Source organism: Catharus ustulatus, chromosome 8, assembly GCF_009819885.2.
Source record: "Catharus ustulatus isolate bCatUst1 chromosome 8, bCatUst1.pri.v2, whole genome shotgun sequence".
Taxonomy (NCBI): Eukaryota; Metazoa; Chordata; class Aves; order Passeriformes; family Turdidae; genus Catharus; species Catharus ustulatus.
In genome coordinates, this window is record NC_046228.1 from 30,856,824 (window position 1) to 30,876,835 (window position 20,012).

A 20,012-nucleotide genomic window follows, 5' to 3' on the forward strand; every position below is an offset into this window, starting at 1 on the left:
GGGCACCTGGCCAGGCCCAGCCCAACCCAACCATCCCTGCCATAATTCACTCCTATTCCACCATTACCCGGTCCCACGGCGGGTCTGGCTTCACAGGCAGGTGCTCGAGTGGGAGGAGGCTGCTGGTGCCAGGGGGTGAAATGTCTTTGCTGCGAGCTGGCAGGGAGAGGAGGAGGAGAAAGTGGTGCAAAGTAAAGTGGGAGAAAGAGGGACAAGGCTGGAGCAGTGGAAAGGGGCGGGGATGGGCATGGGGCAGGCGGGCATTTTCCTCTCCAGGTCTGTGGGAGGAAAGGAAGAACTGTCAAATCCATGCAGGAAAAGAGGGAAGAAATAGCAGGTGCTGGATATGGCCGACAATTGGGATTCATTTCTGTGCCTGCAGTGCCAAGGCCGGCAGAGTCCGAGCCCCGCCGGACGCCGCCCCCGCCAGCGCTGCGCTGTGTCTTGCCCTGCCCTGCCCTGGCTCAGCTGCCCGGAGCCCCTTGGCACTGACAGAGCTGCACCGAGGGACAGCTGGGTGCTGCTGCAATGGCATCGAGAGAATCAAAGAAACAGAAGAAAAAGCTGCACTGCCGGCTCTCCTCTGCCCGCTGTCACTGATGGAGCAGGGCCGAGCCGCCGTCGGAGCGGCGGTGCTGGTTAAAAAGAGTCACGAGAAAGGCTGGGAAATGGGAAGGGAATAAAATAGAGAGAATGGTATAAGATAAAATAATCAAAGAACTGCACCAGGAATGGCCACCCGCTGCTGTCACTACAAGAGGTGCACTGACGGACAGCTGGGTTGCCACCCTGGCAATGGTGTGACTTGCCTTTTCCTTTCTTAATAACCATCAGTGGTGTTTTCAAGGCCAGTGGTTACACTCAGTAATGTCCAGAATCACCATTACAGTGGGAAAACTCGGGTTGGCATCAGCTCTGACAAACATGAGAAAGATCACAGGAGCAGAAATATAACATGTATGCATATAATTTAAAGGTTTTAATTTCATGTATCATGTTGGTATGGAAAAAATTCAGGGTGGATTGTGTCGAGGATTGTTTTTTCCTTTCCTGTCTGTGGAATTTTTCCCCTTTGACATGCTAAGAAGCACTGATGGCTAGTGACAGGGGAAAGGAAGGGAACACCGTGAGATCAGAAGCAGCTAAAGGAGGCTGGGAGGCAATTGATTGCTCACTCGTTCGCTCTTGGAGTCGGAGGAGGAAGTCCACTGCTGCTACTCCCACCCCCGTCCCCTTAATTCCAATGCCAGGAGCTGCCTCTCCTGTTGTTGGACCTGCACTGCTGCCCTGCTTGGACGCCTTCTTGCTTCAGCTTGCTGTCTCCAAGCATCCTGTGTGAGCACGGTGACCGACGCTGTGAGCAAAGTCTCTCCTCCATCCCTTTGCCATCTGGGACACTGCCACCATCACCCCCAGCTCCCCTGCAGCTGCTGGGACCTGCCCCTGTCCACACCAGTAACTGCAGCACAGGGAAGGGTGCCTGTGGCCGAGAAGGACTGGAGATGGGTTACTGTTCTGCTTTTTGTTAATTTCATAGTTGTTGTCTTGTTTGTCTTGTTAGATAAACTGGTAAAGCACTGTTATTCCCATCCCCATATCTTTGCCTGAAAGCCCCTTAATTTTAAAATTATGCTAATTCAGAGGGAGGGATTTACTTTCTCCGTTTCTAGGGAAGGTCCTGCTTTCCCTAGCACACAGCTGTCTTTTCAGACCAGGACATTCTTGGAACTCCCCTGTCTTAGTTATCAAAAAAACCTGGCAAGGACAGATTGATGGTTCTCCATGACCTCAGAAAGATCAATGAGGTCACTGAGGACATGAGTTCCCTGAAGCCTGACCATCACCTGCCATGCTCCCATGTGGTTGGACACTGGCTGGCATTGGTATCAAGGATTGCTTTTTTAATATCCCCTCCATCCTCGGGATGCTCAGCATTTTGCCTTCTCGATCCCCTCCCTGAATAGACAAGGTCCTCTAAAAAGGTACCAGTGGGGAGTTTGCCCCCAAGGGATGAAGAGCTCTCCTATCATCGTGGCCCACATTCTGTCACCCATCTGCAAAACCTTCCCAGATGCCATCATTTATCATTACATGGAGGACATTTTAATTTGTACCCAATCAAACACCTATTTGGACACGGTACTCAAGAGGAACATCAAAACCACTGAAGATACCGGGCTCGAGATTGCCCAGGACAAGATCCAGAGCACCTGCCCATGGACCTACCTTGGACTCTGGATTGGTGAAAGGGCCGTCATACCCCAGCAGCTTCCCATCAAGGATGACCCAAAGACCCTACAAGACCTCCATCAACTCTGTGGGATCCTCACTTGGGTCTGTGCACTGCTGGGGATCACGACCTAGGACCTTGCACCGCTCTTCAACCTGCTGGGAGGCACTGAGGACCTCGGCTCACCCAGGACCATCACCCTGGAGGCCAAGGTAGCCATGGAGAAGGTGTCCACTGTACTGTCCAGTGCACCGACCCCAACCTCCATTTCCAATTCACCATCCTGGGTAAGTCCCCAGGTTCTATGGACTCATTTTCCAATGGGATGACACTTCAAGGGATCCACTCCTGATCATTGAATGGGGCTTTCTAAATCATAACCCTGCTAAAACCATAACAGCACTGCAAGAACTGATGCCACAGCTAATTATAAAAGCCAGAGCTCGCCTTCAGACCCTCGTGGGGTGTGACTTTAGATACATTTATTTACCATTGACTATCAGGAACTTGCAGCATTTACTCCAGACCAATGAGCACCTCTAGTTTGCCCTGGACAGCTACCCTGGACAAGTCTCTATTCACCTGCCAAAACATAAACTCTTTAATTCGGTCTTCAATTTGGCCCCAAAATATCTAAAAAGTAATACACGTTTAAAAGCCCCAACTGTTTTCACTGATGGCTCCAGAAGATCCCACAAGTCAGTGATGACTTGAAATAACCCTTACACTCAGATGTGGGAGTCTGATGTCAAAATTGTTCAGGGATCCCCACAAAATGTAGAACTGGCAGCCATTGTTAGAGCTTTTCAAAGAACCACTTAATTTGGTCACCAATTTGGCTTATGTAGCAGGTGTAGCTGAAAGGGCAGAACATTCTTTATTAAAGGAGGTTGTGAATAAATTTGTATAAATTGCTCTGGAAACTGATAGATCTTCTCTCCCAGCAAGAGCAACCCCACCATATAATGCCTGTAAGGTCCCACAGCCATCTGCCAGGCCCCAGTGCAGAAGGTAACAGAGAGCTCTGGCCATGGCAGTGCAGAGCTCCACCCCGCCTGACATCTTTAACCAAGCTCAGCCATCAGTTCTTCCATCAGAACATCCCTGCCCTGGTAAGAATACCCAAGTGGATCATGGGCCCTTTCCCACTCATCACCTGGGGGATAGGTGTGCCTGTGTCTCCACAGGATTGGGCCCAAGGTGGATCCCAAGGAAAAACATCAAGCCCTACCTCAAGCCACCCAACACAGCATCCAGAGAGAGCCCAGAACAAGAAAAAGAAACTCAGAAAGATGAGATGTACGTGGCAAGGAGAAGGAGAAAACCCGTGTGCCACCAACCGGATCGATTTAGTGCAACAGAAGAGAAGGTGAAACAAACTTACCTGGCAAGAGACCATCCCTTTACAGGTAAAAAACCCAACCCAGTGGATACCTGGGATGAGGGACAAGGATTTCGCCGCATGCACCAGAGGAACCCCAAGAATTAGACCTGTTGGGGTCCTCCCTGGCCCCTCTCCGCATTCAATTTCACTATTTGATTTTACATCAGCCCCTCCCACAGTCTGAATACATTCAGTCTCTCCTGATAAACACCTGGGTGAGAGAACATGGCATTGGATGGATATATCATATCCATTCAAAGTTAAACAGTGCAACAGAGTACTTGGGACTACCCTGAAGGTGCTTGGTGGAGGGACATTCAAGAATTGGGAAATGAACTTAGCAAAGGCCACCTGGATGGTCAACACCCGAGGGTTCATCAGTCAAGCTGGTCCTGCCCAGTCTGAACCCCTATCCACAGTGTCCCTGTGGTGCACATGAAAGGAATTTTAGGAAAGACTGCTTGGATTAGTCCCACCTCAGGCAATGACAAACCCATCCATGGGATTGTCTTTGCTCAAGGACCTGGTTCCACTTGGTGGGTAAGGCAGAAAGGTGTAGAAACCCGTGGTATACCACAGAGAAACCTAATCTTGAGAACTGAGTGTAAGGTTTCACTGTAGAGTCTAAAGAGGGCATTGATTTGGGTAGGATGCAGGTGGTAATAGAATAAGGGGTGGGTAATGTCTTGGATTGCAGTACAGAATGTGACCAAAAGTGTGTATTCTATCACCCTCTGTTAAAACCAGGTGGGACTGGTTTTTTACAACCCATCCTTCCTCCAGGAAGATATCTTCTGTTAATGGGCCATTGAGTCCCTGCACGACTGATAAAATTACATCATCCCATTGGGAGATGCTCCACCCAGGGGGAAGAGCCAAGAATTTCCTACCAAGATAAAAATCTGAGCATTGGAACATCAGAGCAGCCTTTTTCCGCTGGATTCCAGAGGAAAACCAGACCCTTCTACATCATCATTGGACCTTTGGAAAAAAACTGCATCCTTCTGGAGGACCACTGCTTCAACAGAACCACATCTGTCACTGCAGGGGGATGCAGCCACCATTTAATGGGACTGCTACCAACACCCTGACTAACAGGTGTCAGGTTGTATTCTGACTCTGTCAGTGTTCTGGGTTTGTTTTTTGTTATACTGTAGTTCTATTTTAATTTTCTTATAAAGAACTCTTATTCCTAATCCCATATCTTTGCCAGAGATCCCCTTAATTTCAAAATTATGGTAATTTGGAGAGAGAGGGTTTATGTTTTCCATTTCAAGAGAGGCTCCTGCCTTTCTCAGCAGACACCTGCCTTTCAAACCAAGACAATTGCTTTGAAGTAACACATGAGGCATCTCTGCTTTTAATTTTGAGAGTATTTGTCGTGAAGGAAGCCTGATGGAAATAATTAGAGAAGACAAGTGCAGTGTGCTTCCCTTTCAACAGATTTCTATCGAAATATATTCTGAAGTTAACTGGTTAATTCTCCCTTATTATCTGTGTTTAAACTGGGGCAACCCCCATTCAATACCCTGCAATATTAAGGGTATCAATAAAAGAAACCTGCCTTGGCCATTTTTCCAGGGATATCAATTGATTGGGAATCCCCATGTTCTCCTTTAAATATAAAAGGGAATACCCTGTATGATGTAATTTTATCAGTTTGCAATGAGGGAAAACCCTCCATTTTTGCCATCTTTAGGTTTAAATTGACAGGGAATCTCTGTTGTGCCTTATTTTTTAGGGCTTAACTTGGTCGAAACCCCTACTGATTCCATCATCTGAGGGATTTACATTAAAGGGCAAAAAAAAGTGCTGGGAGGGAAAAAGAGTGCTGATAGCCAATGGCTGCAGGGATGATAATTTAAATTAGTTCAGAGCAGATTTCCCTTTTTTGAATTGGTGAGGGTTATTAACCTTACCTGCAGTTATAAGGCCAAATAGTTGCAGTTTTGGAATATATTTTAGTTTAATCTAGCTGTCCTCCGTGCCATATTTAACTCTCATATGATGTGTGAATTTCCTTCTGTCCCTATCCCAAACCTCATCCTTCGTGGTTTTTCTGCTTCTTTTAACATGCTAGTAGAACTTCTGTGTCCCTTTGCAGTATTTCCATGGATAAACCAGTGGAACTCTACATAAAGGATTCTACCTCCTGCTGAACACAAGGACCAGTGGATGTCATATCAGCTTTCCATCTCTTGCCAGGTTGAAAAGTGAGCAAGATTTAGATGGGAGCTGAAGGCTGGGGCAGCTCAGTCTGTTCAAGCAGTGCCTCAGACTGAACACAGGAATTGTACCTGTGTAATTACAGGTTGTTCTGACAGCCTGTCTGCTGCAGCTGCTTGTGGTTCCTGCAAAAAGGTTTGCTGACAAATGACTTTTACCAGGTCAGGCTGTCAGGGCGTTCCACTGAGTGCTTATGTCCTCTCAGGCCAAACATCAGGTTCACTGAGCGTCCACAGTGCTGGTTTTAAGGTGAAACAATTTCTTTGTGTAAGAGCTGTAATACTGAAGTCAGGCTTTCTGCCATCCACAGTGAATACCTCTCTGGATAGGAAAGTGTGGCCTTTCCACAGAGCAGCAGAGCAGCTCAGGTGATGGGAGAGCTTGTGCTGAGTGAATTTTCTATCCACACTGTTTCCAGATAAGATTTTTCTGGCTCTGACAGGCTTCAGTTGTGTCATGAAGCTTGGTTCCTTCAGTCCTCTGCTGGCACCTGTTTCAGATCAACATGAGTTTTGTGCCCTGCTGCATTTGGGAGGTGGAATGCTGCTCTCAGCCCACTAACCAAAAAGTTACATACTGATTAATCAGATTAATGCTTCCATTCTATATCCTGCTGACGGGTAGTACCTATGAGCAACTGGGCTGTAATGTCCCAGCTGGCAGCTTTTCAGAGCTGTAAATCCCCAAAAGCAGAGGGGTCTCAGTGATTTATACAAGCCAAGTGTTCCCAAAGAGGATTCAGGGAAGGGATGCATTCTTGAGAGAAATATGCTGCTCTGTCCCTTTTGCTTGCCTGGTACCTTTTCCATGGGAAAGCCCTGCTGTGTTCTGGCGAGGAAGCCTCTGTCAGGAGTTGCCTGTTCCTTTTTCTAGGTCACTTGCCTTTTTGGAGCATGTCCTGTCTTGACTGCAGTGAGTGTTCTTCAGGCTTCAGACAGATTTCTGAGGCAAATGCAAGTGAGGACAATGCCCCTCACCTTGTTTTTCTGTGTACTGCCTATCATCACTCCTGCTTGCTTAACATCAGGAATGGAGGCCACCAATGTTGTTTCATAACTAAGTCAAAAGGGTCTGGATTAAGGACTTTATAAAACAGTTTAAAGTGTCATGCTTTTCCAAAGATGTGATGTGATTATTGTAGCTTTTCTAGCTGTACCAAGAAAACCCCAACCCTGTTTGAGTAGATTGAAAAGACTTTTTCTCTTATTGGTAACTAAAATACCAGGAAGGGTGTTGGTACATGCTACCACAGCCTGAAAGAATCCTCTCCCAACCTCCTGAAGTAAAAGTAACTCATCAAACAGTGTGTCTCAACAGTGTGAAAGACTTATGTTTTCAACTTGCTGCTCAAGTGTCAGTGCTCCAGATTTTTACCACTGCTCACCTGCAGGGAATACCAGTGGTGGCTGTCAGGGAGACATCCCTGCTCCCCCTCCAAGCACCTGGCTTTGCAATCCTGGCATCTGAACTGTGACCAAGCACGCAGAAAGAACTGTCAGCCTGAATCAGCAGCAGATTCTGGATCAGCAGCAGAAATCAGATTTCATCTATCTCTTTCACTGAGTTTTCCTTGCCCAGATCTCCTTGTTGTTCTTCCTCTACAGAGGCAGGACATTTTACCACTTCATCAGTAAAATCAGGCCAGCTCTCCAGGCAAGGCACAGACTTTGGCCTCAGGGTTAGAGGCTCTGATCCTTTCAGGATTTTTCTGTGTTCTAAGTGCAGTTCTTGTTGCAGCAGTCCCTGTCACCTTTGCATTATCTGTGGTCTTCTCAAATGCTCATGTGTAGGTCTTGCTCTTCCCCTCTCTGCCACCAGATAGCTCTGTTCTCTCTTTCTTGGGACAGAAGTAACTGTCTTACCAGGGGGAAAAATGTAGAAGTCCATTGAACATTTACAAAAAAAATAAAATAAAATGTGATGCTTTATATAGAAATGGAAGATTGAATGTGAAGAGACAGAAGAAGAGGAGAGCAAACAGGCAGTGGCTTTTTGCTAGCTCTCCCAGATTTATATAAACACAGACACTGGAAAGTGCCACTGTCCCTTTATTTTTGTTCTGGGAAAAAGGGTGCATTCCATGTCCATCCAAGATGGGAGAAATTGAGGAAAATGGGACATTGGTGCCATGGGGTCAGTGACAGCTGCTCACAATAAGTCTGATGTTTTGGAACTAAGGATTTTTTTTGTACATTTCACTTCAAATCATGGGATCTCAGAGGTGATCCACTGCCCATGGGACTGTTCAGAGACCTTTGTAGGTCGGTGTGTCTGAGTGTCCGTCTGTGCCAGCGTGGTGCTGTCCTCACTGTAACAGAGCCCTTGCCTCCAGGGGCTTTGGAAGCTTTTCTGCTGAGCTCTCACAGTTCTGGTGGGATCACAAAGTCCATGAAGCCCTGCCTAAGCTGTCTGGGCAGTCTGCTGCTGCAGCCACTCAAGGATCAGCTGGTGAGCAATGGCCTGCTTGGGAGGGAACCAGGGTAAGAAACTACCATCACCTTGCTTTGAAGAGCCAGGCTCTCTCTTGAGACCCTCCACAATTTCCTCCAGGCCAAACCAACGGGCTTCCTCCAGTTCCAGGGTGTCCATACTGATCTGGAAAGAATTCAGAGGGCACCTGAATCAGCTTGGAATGCGGGCAGTGGTACTTTGCCTGTTCTTGCTTCCACAGAGATCCTATGCTGGAATACCCAGAGTGCTATATCCATGCCTGAATTAGGCCCTGATTCCATTCCAGGGAAGGATATTTCTATCTAGCACTACTTTGTTGTGCTGGCATCCTTAGGGGAGCCACAAACCACCCCTGCTCCATAGTGGCAAAGGAAAGTGTCTGAGCACAGCAATGAACGTGGCAGAATCTGCATGTTCTATGGCAAATGAGTGAGGGAACCTCCTCTGCAAAGTTCAGAGGGAAAAATACAGAAAAATACAGGGGTATTGGCCTCTGGGTTTCTACATACAGTGACCTGAGTGAAATCTGGCACCTTGCAACAGAAGATGATGGGATTGTTTTCGAGTTTGTTCTGCACTTGCAGAAAAAGCCAATGGAAAATTGCACTTATGGAGGGTTTGATGCTCTCCTAGCTAAATTCTGTGGACTGAAGGAGATTTTGCTAGCTGATGCAGGCACTGGAATAGCTCAGGGCAGCAGAGGCGCTCACCTCAGCCTGCTGGGCTGCCACCAGGGCGTGGCAGGCGATCATCAGGGAGCCGCTGGGGAAGGGCCAGTGCTGGGAAGCCGAGTAGCGGAGAGACTGCACCTCCAGCCCCACCTCTTCGGCCACTTCTCGCTGCACTGCCTCCTCCACGTTCTCACCTGGAAGCGACCAGAGTCAGGCAAGGACGGCAGGGACACGCTCATTGCCATAGGCAGGGCTCAATGCCATAGGCAGGAGCTCCAGCTGTGCTGACCTGGAATACTTGCTGGCAGGATGCTCCATTAAATTCATCAATCTCTGATAAACACAGGCACCAGAGACACTTTTGGCCCCATCTATGTACAGATGGTGGACAGAACAATTCTATTTTAAGCCATCTTCCCCCCTGTAACGAGGTCTGTAGTTTTTCTACTCAGTCAGAATGAGCTGAGCATTCTGCATGAGCCACAGAATGGATTGTAAAAGGATCAGAGGTTATAACCCAGCAAGTTTAAAGCCTATGTTTACTATCAGGGACTAGAACAACTGCTAGACACCTATAATTCCCATTCCCTTCTGGTACATAACAGCTATTTTGAATTCTGTCTGCATGCTGACACTGATCTATTTGGATCTCATGGTTTTTTTCCAGCTATCACAGAATCACGGCTTGGTTTGGGTCCGAAGGGATCATCAAGTTTAATTTAATGATTTAAGGATCATTTAGTTCCAACTCCCTGCCATCAGCATGGACACCTTCTGCTAGACCAGGTTGTTACCCAGATGTGTTCTTACTCTCAGCATGGACACCTTCTGCTAGACCAGGTTGTCACCTGGATATGTTCTCACCCAGCTTGGCCTCGAACACACCTGGGGATGGGGACACACATCACCTGTGTGTCCATCCTTCTCTGTGAGCAGGGGTTTGGCTGATGTCTCCACCCCTTGCAGGCCATCTGCTGGGTCAGAAGCCACTTACCCAGGTCACAGAAGCCTGACAGAGCCGTGAACATCCCCGGAGGGAACGAGGGCTGTCGGGCGAGGAGGCAGCGGCTCCCGTCGGACACCAGGGTGATCACCACTGGGGACATCTGCCACGTGCGCCACAAACCAAAACAAATTCAGACTAAACAAGTGCAAATTTTTGCTTTTCCTGGCTGGTTGAGGGTCATGGCTGACCACAAAGTACCCAGCTGTGCACAACTGGTTCTCTCTTTTCCCTTTTCCTGCTGACCCAGCCCTGTGTGCCCCACCTGTGCTGCCAGGGCTCACCTGTGGGTAGTAAGTGACCCCACTGGCATGGCACACACGTTTGCTGCCAGCTGCGTTCTTCTGAGTGGGCTGCCCAGTTTTGCTGCAGTACTGGTGGGAATCGTGCCAGCGCAGGAGGGACTGGGCCTGCCAACACAGAGGAACACAAACCTCATTTATACCTGGGGGGAAGAAAAAATGCAGAGCAGTCTCCCTGAATAATGCTCCATGTGCAGTAATGGGGATAAATTCTGATTGTCTTTGGAAGCCTCAGAAAGGTAAATGAAGTATGGGCAGTGTATTGAAAAGTGGCAGATTCTGCAATCCATGTTTCCTGCCTCTAAATTTGAGTATGTTTAGGGGAGGTGGGTGAGTGCTGCTGTTTATTGGGACATAATGGGAGTTGTATTGAGAACTGGACTATTCTAAAGAGTCTCCAGCCCTGAATATCTTGAAAAATAGCCCAGGCATTACAAACATTATAGAGCAGGAAAGGAAACACGAGCTATTTCTCCTTATGGGTCAGGATAGCTGATTTGCACACACAGGCCTTTTCTTAGGCCTTCCAAATACAGGGCATCTGCAGAGTACCAGCTTATAAGGGAGAGGTTTTAAAAGAGCAGCTCTGAGAGAAGATGTGTAAGTTTGTTTGTGGTACCCAGTTTGTCTGGTAGTTGTTGAGCTGAGGATAAACTGGGATTACATGTCAGCTAAATGGCATAAATTACTGCAGTCATTTTTAAAGTAACTTGTCTACTTCTCTTTCCCTTGCTCCCTTCCTTTTGGGAGCACAAATTTGAGCAAACTGGTGTAATTCATTGTGTGTCTGTATCTAGGCTCCTGAAAGAGTACAGTAGGTACTTCTAGAATATTAGATCATAAAACAATGTGGGAGATGAGGAGAAGGTTGATATTAGAGATCACAGCTCCCTGAAGTAAAAAGCCCTGTCCAATACCGAAGCCAGCAAAGGAGAATCCTCACTGTCCACCACAAAGAGAGCCTTTCTCAGGTCAGTAAATGATCCCTGCAGTTCTGACTCAATGACTGATTTATCCAAGGCTCCTGTTAAAGGGGGGAAAAAAAGACAAAAAAAAATTTGATCTCATGAATTTCAGCTGTTATTGCTATTATTCCAATTTCATGCCTTGTGCTATTCCAATATGCAGTTTCTGGGAGCTCCCATGGAAGTGAACTACATTCCCAAATGTTAGTGGCCTCCCCCAGCCCACCTTTCCTAACACCCACAAGCACAGGAGCAGCAGTGCAGTTCATGGCTGTGGCCTGCCATGCTCATAACAGCTCCTGCAGAGACTCAGCCCAGCCCTCCTTGGCAGGACAGGCTCTCCCAAGGATTAGAGATCTGCACCTCCACACCACGGCATCAGACTGGTGCTGGCACAGGTGGAAGAGGAGTCATCCCAACCTAAATCCAGTGGGGTGGAGGAGGAATCATCCCACCCTAAATCCAGTGGGATGGAGGAGGAGTCATCCCAACCTAAATCCAGTGGGATGGAGGAGGAGTCATCCCAACCTAAATCCAGTGGGGTGGAAAAGGAGTCATCCCAACCTAAATCCAGTGGGATGAAGGAGGAGTCATCCCAACCTAAATCCAGTGGGGTGGAGGAGGAATCATCCAACCCTAAATCTAGTGGGATGGAGGACAAGTTATCCTAACTTAAATCCAGTGGGATGGAGGAGGAGTCATCCCAACCTAAATCCAGCGCAAAGCGGGGTCTGTGCTCATCCGAACAACCGATCAGCACCGACTTCTCTATCCACTGCTCAGCCTCTGGGAACTTCTCCAGAATCTGTCTCATCTCTAAACAGCAGGGAAAGGGGAAGAGAAAGCTGTGATGAAAGCAAATCCATACAATTGTGGTGCTCTCTGGATATATTCAAGGCACAGGAAGTCTTGGCTTAAGGCAGAATGCCCATGTGGGAAAGGGGACCAGACAAGTGATCCCACCCAGGTAGAAACCTAAAATCTGGCTTCCCTCCTAAGCTGTAGGAAGTTTAGACCAAAGGTCCCAATGCTGTAATGCTTGGGGAGCAGCTGCCCATTGGTTTTGTCCTGCACCAGCCAATACCTTTCTCTCAAAGGAAATTTTTACACCACAAAGACATTTGTCAGTAAGATCTTGTTTTCCTGCCAGCCCTCTCTCTTCAAAAGGCACAGTTCCAAATGTTTTTAAACCTGATCACCTCAGAACAGATCAGATTGATACCATGTGTGTCTCGCGTTTCATTCTAGCTGTGTGATCCACCAGGTGTTTCTTTCTGGATGCACTGACTTCTTTCTTACCTGTTGCACTGAGCTGTGGTACCAAATATTTCTTCCCAGCTTTCTGCAGGAAGGGGGAGAGATTGTGAAAGAGGTAGAAAGTTCCTGAGGTCTGAGCTTGTCTACAAAGGCTGTCATCTTCCTTTAACTGATTTAAGTATCTGCAGTAAGAAAATGATTGGGGAGATGAATTGAAGGTCGTGTTGAGATTATTGCTTATTTGGAGGTGTTTATTTTGCACAGAGCAGGGGGGCTGAATGGGCAGGTCAGATTTCAGGTATTCCACGTGCTTGGAGAGTTTTGACAGCTGAGTCACTCTTTGGTGGGCTGCAACCTCTAGTGAAGGTTGTGTGGCAGAAAACACTGCAGTTCTTACCTACCACATGAGTGCCCTCAAGTCTGGAGATACAAGATCAGTAACCCAGTCTCTCAATCCAAAAGGTCTGCTGTAAGGCTGCAGGAAACCTTGATCTTCCCTTTAATCCCCTATTTCCTCCCAGCTCAGAATATTCTGTGTGTTTGGATGGCTCCAAATGATGTTTGGCCAAACTGCTGAGCACTTCTGATGTTGAACCTGGTTCCCATCAGGCTACATGCTTTAAGTTGTACCTGTCACACTGATGTGAGGGGTAAAAACCAAGTCTTAGGCACAGCTGGCTGAGGCTGAGTTAGGAAAAAAAAAATCATTGGAAAGAGGGTGTCAGCATGTGCTCCTTTCAGACTGTTTGAAGCAGTATTTAAAATTAGGTGAGCAGCACCACTTAAAGTCTGCCTGGTATTGTAGGAGCCCTCCAGCCAGGACAGACAGGCAATCATTAACAGAGCTTCAGCCTGCGAGAACCAGTTCTTAGAAGTGATTAAGGGAGTGGAGAGGCCTTGGCTGTTATAATTTACAGAGCTCACAAAGCATTTCTGTGTGATGGCTGAACTGTTAAAGGACTAACCCCTGGGTTAGGTAGGGCTGCTTGTGCCGAGCTCTGGCCTCCCAGCACTCAGCAATCAGATGAGAACTTACCTCATTTTTCTCACATAGGTGGAGTGCAACCTGCAGGCGAGGGAGGAAACTCTCCTGTGCAGTGCTTGATACACTGCAGCCATAACCAACACCTACAGCTGGTGTCTCTGCCTAAAAAAAGAGGCATAAAATGTAATGCAGCAGCCCTGCAAGGTTAAGCTTGATTTAAAAGGTGCAATAACCAGGTAAGTCTCCCTCGCACTGCAGAGTCTGCAGAATCTGCTTTCTAAAATGATCACTTCAGTCACTTCAAACTCCATTTCAAGCCAGTTTTAAGGCTACTTAAAGATACCTCAGTTTGTTTCCATCTCTGAGTGTGCACAGGCCTTACAGAACTTGCTTATAAGACTAGATTAGACCTTAAGATTAGATTATGCCTTCCTGTGCCAAATGCCTGTGTCCCTGGGGCGAAGGGCACAGAAGGTGGCTGCTCTTTTGCTGGTTTCCTACACAGTTGTAAAGGGCTTGATCCAACCACACATCCTAGTGCAGCACAGTGGATCTGTGGGAAAGACACTGATGCCAGGAGAGAGTGAAACTCAAAATACCAGCTGCAGAAGAGAATTCCGAGTTAGACAGAGGACAGCAGTTGCAGCTGAATGAGATCATCTCCAGCTTTTTGTGCCAAAGAATCCCACCATGTTTTCAGCGCAGGCAGGCTCAGCTTGCAGCCTGACCTCGGCTTGAGGATGTCAGGAAATGGAGACAAAAATGAACCGTGGTGCAGAGTCCTTGAGGGTCACTGAGAACATTTCACTCTGCAGCCACAGAAAGCAAAGCCCTGCATGGAGGAAGGAGTTAGTTTGCTTTGTTACATATAAAAATGAAGTGTGGGGCACAATCCTTGGGGGTGACTGAGAACATTTCACTCTGCAGCCACAGAAAGCAAAGCCCTGCACGGAGGAAGGAGTTAGTTTGCTTTGCTCCAGACACACGGGCAGTGCCAGGAAGGTCTCGGCGATGGGAGCCCGAGGGATGTCCCAGCAGAAGCTCCTATTTGCACAGGGAGACTTTGCCGTGTGGCTCGGGACGCCTCTGTCCCAGATCCCCTTTCCCCGCTGTCCCAGCTGACTGGGACGATCCCTCGGGGAATGCACCGGGAGCTGAACCCAGAGCAGCTCGCAGTGGAACGAGCAGCGGTGTCACCAGTGGGGTGGGACACGGGGTCCCCGTGGATCCCGCACTTACGGAGCCGTGCGCTGTCCCCAGGGCTGTCCCAGGAGCAGCTGCGGATCCCGTGGCCTCGCTGCGATGATTCCGCCGGCTCTGACTCGTTCTTCCCTCACCGGGAGCGCTGGGAGTTGTAGTTCTGCTTGGCAAGCAGCTCCGGCTTTGGATTCGCTCCTGGAGTTTGTTCCTGTTCCTTACTTTCCCTCTCTTTCCTCCTTATTTTATTTTTTTTCCCCTAAGCTTCTCTGCGTTTTGTATCCACAGCACTGGAGCATTGTTTAAGTAAAGGACTACACGTCCTCCAACGGGAAAAGATGCCAAAAGCCGGATATATACAAAAGCTGGGTATGCCCAAAAGCTGTGAATGTTGGATTTGTCTTTACAAACAAGCTGCGGGTCTGCTGGTAGACAAGCACTGAGAGATAAAAGAAACAATGGGAAGATTCCACTGATTGATGAATGCAAAAAAGGTATTTGCCTTTACATACAAAAAATGTAACTGGATATTGAAAGATGAAAGAAGCAATGGGGGAAAGCCATGAATTCCATAAGAATTAAAGATTTAAAGGGAGGGTTATACATTAGAGGGGAATCTGAGGTATCAGGTGTTTGGGAAGTCTGTGCCTCTCAAGTACCTCAGCCAATGGGGAAAGAGAGAGGGAAATGTGGCCAGGAAATCAGGATAAAAAGTAGGCTGCATCCTCCAAAAATTTGAGAGACCCCAGGGGAATGCCCCATGGCCTCTCCCTTTATTCGAATAAAGCAAAAAGGACTCCTCTGTCTCCTTTTTGGACATAAACCTCTGGTGTTTGTGGATTAATCTTCCTGGCAGCTGGATACCTACAAATACCCACAGCTGGATTTGTCGGTGAACAGCTCTGATCAGAGCAAGCACCCTGTGCCAGGGCACGTCAGAATAATGACAAATTACTTTCATTCCTTTGCAAGCGAACGGATTCCTCTCGAGCATTGAAAACATTATTCTGGGTTGGAGCCTACCTGACTATATTTAGCACAAAGAGAATTTTATAAACATACAAAAAAGTAAATGTTTTCAGGGCAGCTTGTTGCTTTTTGGTCATGAATTGGGTTGTTCTAATCAAGAATTCACGTCATGTTATTTGAGAGCATAGCTTGTAAAAATAATAAACAGAATGTCCAGAGAAATAGTACTCCTGTTACCAGAGTTACTTACAAGTTTAGGTTTAATTATGCTTGACTGTTATTTTTATGCTTCCTGAAACACAGCAAGCCCAGTCTTATTAATCCACTCGGCTAATTGGATTAATGGACAAAACACATCTTCCCTTAATAAGATAAAGGATTGAAATATAATCTCTAAGGGAAGTATCCACCCTGCTGTTAAAACAAACCAACAGATTTGTGACCCTAACTGCCCCCAGATACGGATCTTGCAAGAAGAGCTGGCTTTGGAGGGAAGCAGCTGGAAGAGATACTTGGGACATCAAATCTTGGGACAGCCTCTCCACCTTGTCCAGTACCCTGTGCTGGGAGCAATCCTGGAAGTGAAGTGAGGGCCTGGACACAAAAATGCATCTCTGAGAGCTTTCTGTAGCTTACCAGTTTGAGCTTTGGCAGGGCCCCAGAGGAATTGAATCCCAAAAACTCTCGTGATCCAGTAGGAGCAAACCAAAGGAGCAGGCAAAGAGGACACAGGCAGTAGGAACATTATCTCTTACATGGACATCAAGGTAATTTTTTTTTTTTAAATCTGGACTTGTAAAATGCTCATGTTGGGGATAAGAGTTGGTAAAAGATTTTTCCAAGTCATAAAAGTGGCTGGGAAATGTAATTCCAGGCTAATAATAGCTATACTACTAATCTTGCTTTTTCTTTCTGTTTTGTGTCTCTCCAGCTGCCCCCCATAAGCAGAAATGAGCATTACAATTGCTGACAGCAATTATAAAACAACTGTTAATTGCCTTAAACACATGAAAAGGGCAAATCCACATCGAAAACTTGTGGTCAAGCCACGAGGAGCTTCTTGGAAAGAAAAGAAAGTCAAAAAGTTCTTTTTTTAGGACAAGCTTAGGGAAAGACAAACCGCTTCTTTAAAGAGAAAGCTAATGAGTAGCCTTCCCTACCATCATTAAATTTTAGATGCAAACTACCCAAATCTGGCTTTTCTCCAGCCTTCAGCCCCATGCTGTTCAACTTGGTGCCCCTCACTGCCCACCTCACTTCCTAAAAATACCTGGAGAGTGCAAAAGAGGATGAAAAAGCAGCACATCTCGCTTCTTGAAAAAATCTGACTGTGCCTCTAGAGCGTGTGAGGTTTTGCCAAATCTCTAGAAGCTGCTGTTAAATCTCTGGCTAGATGTTAGGGACTCTCTGGATAACGGGGCTTTAACTGGATGCTAGAAGCTTGGATATCATTCCAGTGTTTCCTGCTAGTTGTAGGAGTTGTGTTTCTGTTGGAAGGCGACCAAGAGGAGAGGAAGGGAAGGCTTATTTTTTGACGGATAGTTCCACTAAAATCTGGCCTTCTTCCTGCTCAGTGCTGGTGATGCAGTCAGCTGTGTGGACACATCTGTGTCCACAGCTGGACTAGAAACGACTAAATCCACCTCATGGCGTCATTTCCTTCTCCTGCGAGACACGCTGCATCTCAGCACCCCTCAAAAAGGGATAAAACATCCGAGTTTTGCCTTTGCAAGGCGGGTGGGAGCTGAGGTGACAGTCTGGGTACAGGGAGAAATCTCGTGGATCACCCTGCAGCCTCCAGTTCCCTCTCCTGGATCAGGGAGCTTTAAGAATGTGTGTTAGAGAGGGATTTCGGCCCCTGTAATGCCTTTGCCAGCTCTCTGGGTGTTGTTGTGAAAGATTTCCAGCTGGGAGCAACGACAAATGCCTGCCTTTAAAGGGTGAAGGTGGAAGGCTGGCTATGCCAGAGAGGAGGGGATCCTTTACTTGAAACTCTCATCTAAAGAGAAAGGAAAAAAAAAACGCTTAGGAACATTCCTGATCCCAGCTTAATCACTGTAACCAGTTTATTTATGGAACCCTGGAAAGCAATGAGCAGCAGCATTACCTAAAAGTAACATCCTGGTGTTTTGGGCCTCTTTCTGGCAAATTTTACTCCAAAAGCAGAGCTTTGTGGCCATGCTTCCCACAGTCCCTGTTGTCCCGGGGTCAGATCCCAGCCCCGGCAACTGGCACCAGTACCATCCTACATGTGCAGTGTCTCGGTAGCAGCACAGTCCCACATGTGTAGCATCCCTGGGATGGTACCGGTACCGGCGCGGTCCAACAGGCACACTGTCTTGGTACCAGTACTGGTGCAGTCCCACATGCACAGCATGCTGGTCCTGGCACTGGCCTGGTCCCACGTGTGTGGTGTCTTGGTACTGGCACAGTCCCATGTGCCCAGTGTGCTGGTGCTGGTACTGGCCTGTTCCCACTTGTGCGGTGTCTCCGGGCCGGTGCTGGTACCGGTGTGGTCCCATGTGCGCGGTGTCTCCGGGCTGGTACTGGTGTGGTCCCACGTGTGCGGTATCGTGGTACTGGTACTGGCGTGGTACCACGTCCATGGTATCTCGGTACCGGCATGGTCCCATGAGCAGGGTGTCTCAGTACTGGCACAGTTCCACGTGCCCAGTGTTTCCGGTCCGGTACCAGTGTGCTGCCACGAGCAGGGTGTCTCAGTACCGGCACAGTCCCACGTGCCCGGTGTTTCTGCACCGGTTCCGGTACTGGTGTGCTGCCACGAGCGGGGTGTTTCAGTACTGGCACAGTCCCACGTGCCCGGTGTTTCTGCACCGATACCGGTACCGGTGTGCTGCCATGAGCAGGATGTCTCAGTACTGGCACAGTCCCATGTGCCCAGGATTTCGAGGTCAGTAACGGTACTGGCGTGGTCCCACGAGCAGGGTGTTTCAGTACTGGCACAGCCCCACGTGCCCGGTGTTTCTGGGCCGGTTCTGGTACCGGTGTGGTCCCACGAGCGGGGTGTTTCAGTACTGGCACAGTCCCACGTGCCCGATGTTTCTGGGCTGGTACCGGTACTGGCGTGGTCCCACGAGCGGGGTGTTTCAGTACCGGCACAGTCTCACGTGCCCGATGTTTCTGGGCTGGTACCGGTACTGGCATGGTCCCACGAGCGGGGTGTTTCAGTACCGGCACAGTCCCACGTGCCCGGTGTCTCCGGGCCAGTACCAGTAGTGGTGTGGTCCTATGTATGCAGTATCTCAGTACCGGTGCTGGCGTGGTCCCAGGTGCACGCTGTCTCTGAGCAGCTACTGGTACCAGAGTGGTCCCGCGTCCGCGGTGTCTCGGTACTGGCCTGGTCCCACGTGTGCGGTGTCTCCGGATCGGTACTGGCACGGTCCCATGTGTGCGGTGTTTCTGGGCCAGTGCCAGCGCGGTCCCACGTTTGCGGTCTCGCTTGTGCCATTTCCAGCGCGGCTCCCATGTGGGCAGGGTCTCTGATCTAGTGCCGGTACCAGCATGGCCCCACATGCGCGGTGTCTCTGGGCTGGTGCCGGTACTGGCACGGTCCCACGTGAGGGGTGTGCTTGTGCTGGTGCTGGTACCCACGCCATCCTCACGTGCGTGGTGTTGCTTGCACTGCTTCCGGCGCGGTCCCATGTGTGCAGTGTCCCTGGGCTGGTACTAGTACTGGTACTGGCGAGGTCTCATGTGCATGGTGTCCCCAGTCCGGTGCTGGTACTGGCACAGTCCCACATGCACAGTGTCTCTGGGCCAGTGCCGGTATCGGCGTGGTCCAATGTGCGTGGTGTAGCTGGCGTCAGTACCAGTACCTTGGTCCCACGTGCGTGGTGTGCCCTGGCTGGTACCAGTACCGGTGAGGTCTCACATGTGTGGTGTTACCAGTGTTGTTGCCGGTACCAGCATGGTCCCACGTGCACGGTGTCCCTGGGCTGGTACCAGTACCGTCCCGCATGCACAGTGTGGCGGTGCCGGTACCTTGGTCCCAAATGTGCAGTGTCCCCAGGCCAGTGCCGGTGCCGGCGTGGTCCCACGTGCGCGGTGTGGTCGGTGCTGGTGCCGGTATCTTGGTCCCACGTGCACAGTGTGGCTTGTAACGGTGCCGGTACCTTGGTCCCACGTCTACGGTGTGCCCGGGACGGTACCGGCACGGTCCCACGTGCGCGGCGGAGCCGGTGCCGGTACCTTGGTGCCACGTGCGCGGTGTGCCCGCTCCAGGGTACCCACGTGGAGCCGCGGCCGTGGCGGCGGCGCATGCGCGGTGCCGATACAGCCGCTGTGACCGTACTCACGTAGCGCGAGGACGGCACCGCCCGAGGGCGTGGCCTGAGGGGGCGTGGCCAGGCCC

At 49.0% G+C, this 20,012-nt stretch overlaps 1 protein-coding gene across 4 annotated transcripts; it reads right to left on the reverse strand.

Moving 5' to 3' along the window:
* Positions 1 to 7,230: 7,230 nt before the first annotated feature.
* Positions 7,231 to 14,796, reverse strand: NUDT13 (nudix hydrolase 13). 4 transcript variants are annotated; one of them, XM_033065936.1, is made up of 9 exons: positions 14,714 to 14,796; positions 13,526 to 13,636; positions 12,532 to 12,671; positions 11,941 to 12,048; positions 11,185 to 11,291; positions 10,250 to 10,375; positions 9,957 to 10,068; positions 9,002 to 9,156; positions 7,235 to 8,435 (listed from the first exon to the last, which is right to left on the reverse strand). In XM_033065936.1, exons 2-9 carry the CDS (start codon positions 13,606 to 13,608, stop codon positions 8,241 to 8,243), a joined length of 1,026 nt encoding a protein of 341 aa, XP_032921827.1. In that variant the 5' UTR covers positions 13,609 to 13,636; positions 14,714 to 14,796; the 3' UTR covers positions 7,235 to 8,240. The 4 variants fall into 4 exon arrangements, with proteins under 4 accessions (XP_032921830.1, XP_032921829.1, XP_032921828.1 ...); XM_033065937.1 differs by lacking the exon at positions 11,941 to 12,048 and having other exon boundaries at positions 7,234 to 8,435; XM_033065938.1 differs by lacking the exons at positions 12,532 to 12,671; positions 14,714 to 14,796 and having other exon boundaries at positions 7,233 to 8,435; positions 13,526 to 13,605.
* Between the last annotated feature and the right edge of the window lie 5,216 nt (positions 14,797 to 20,012).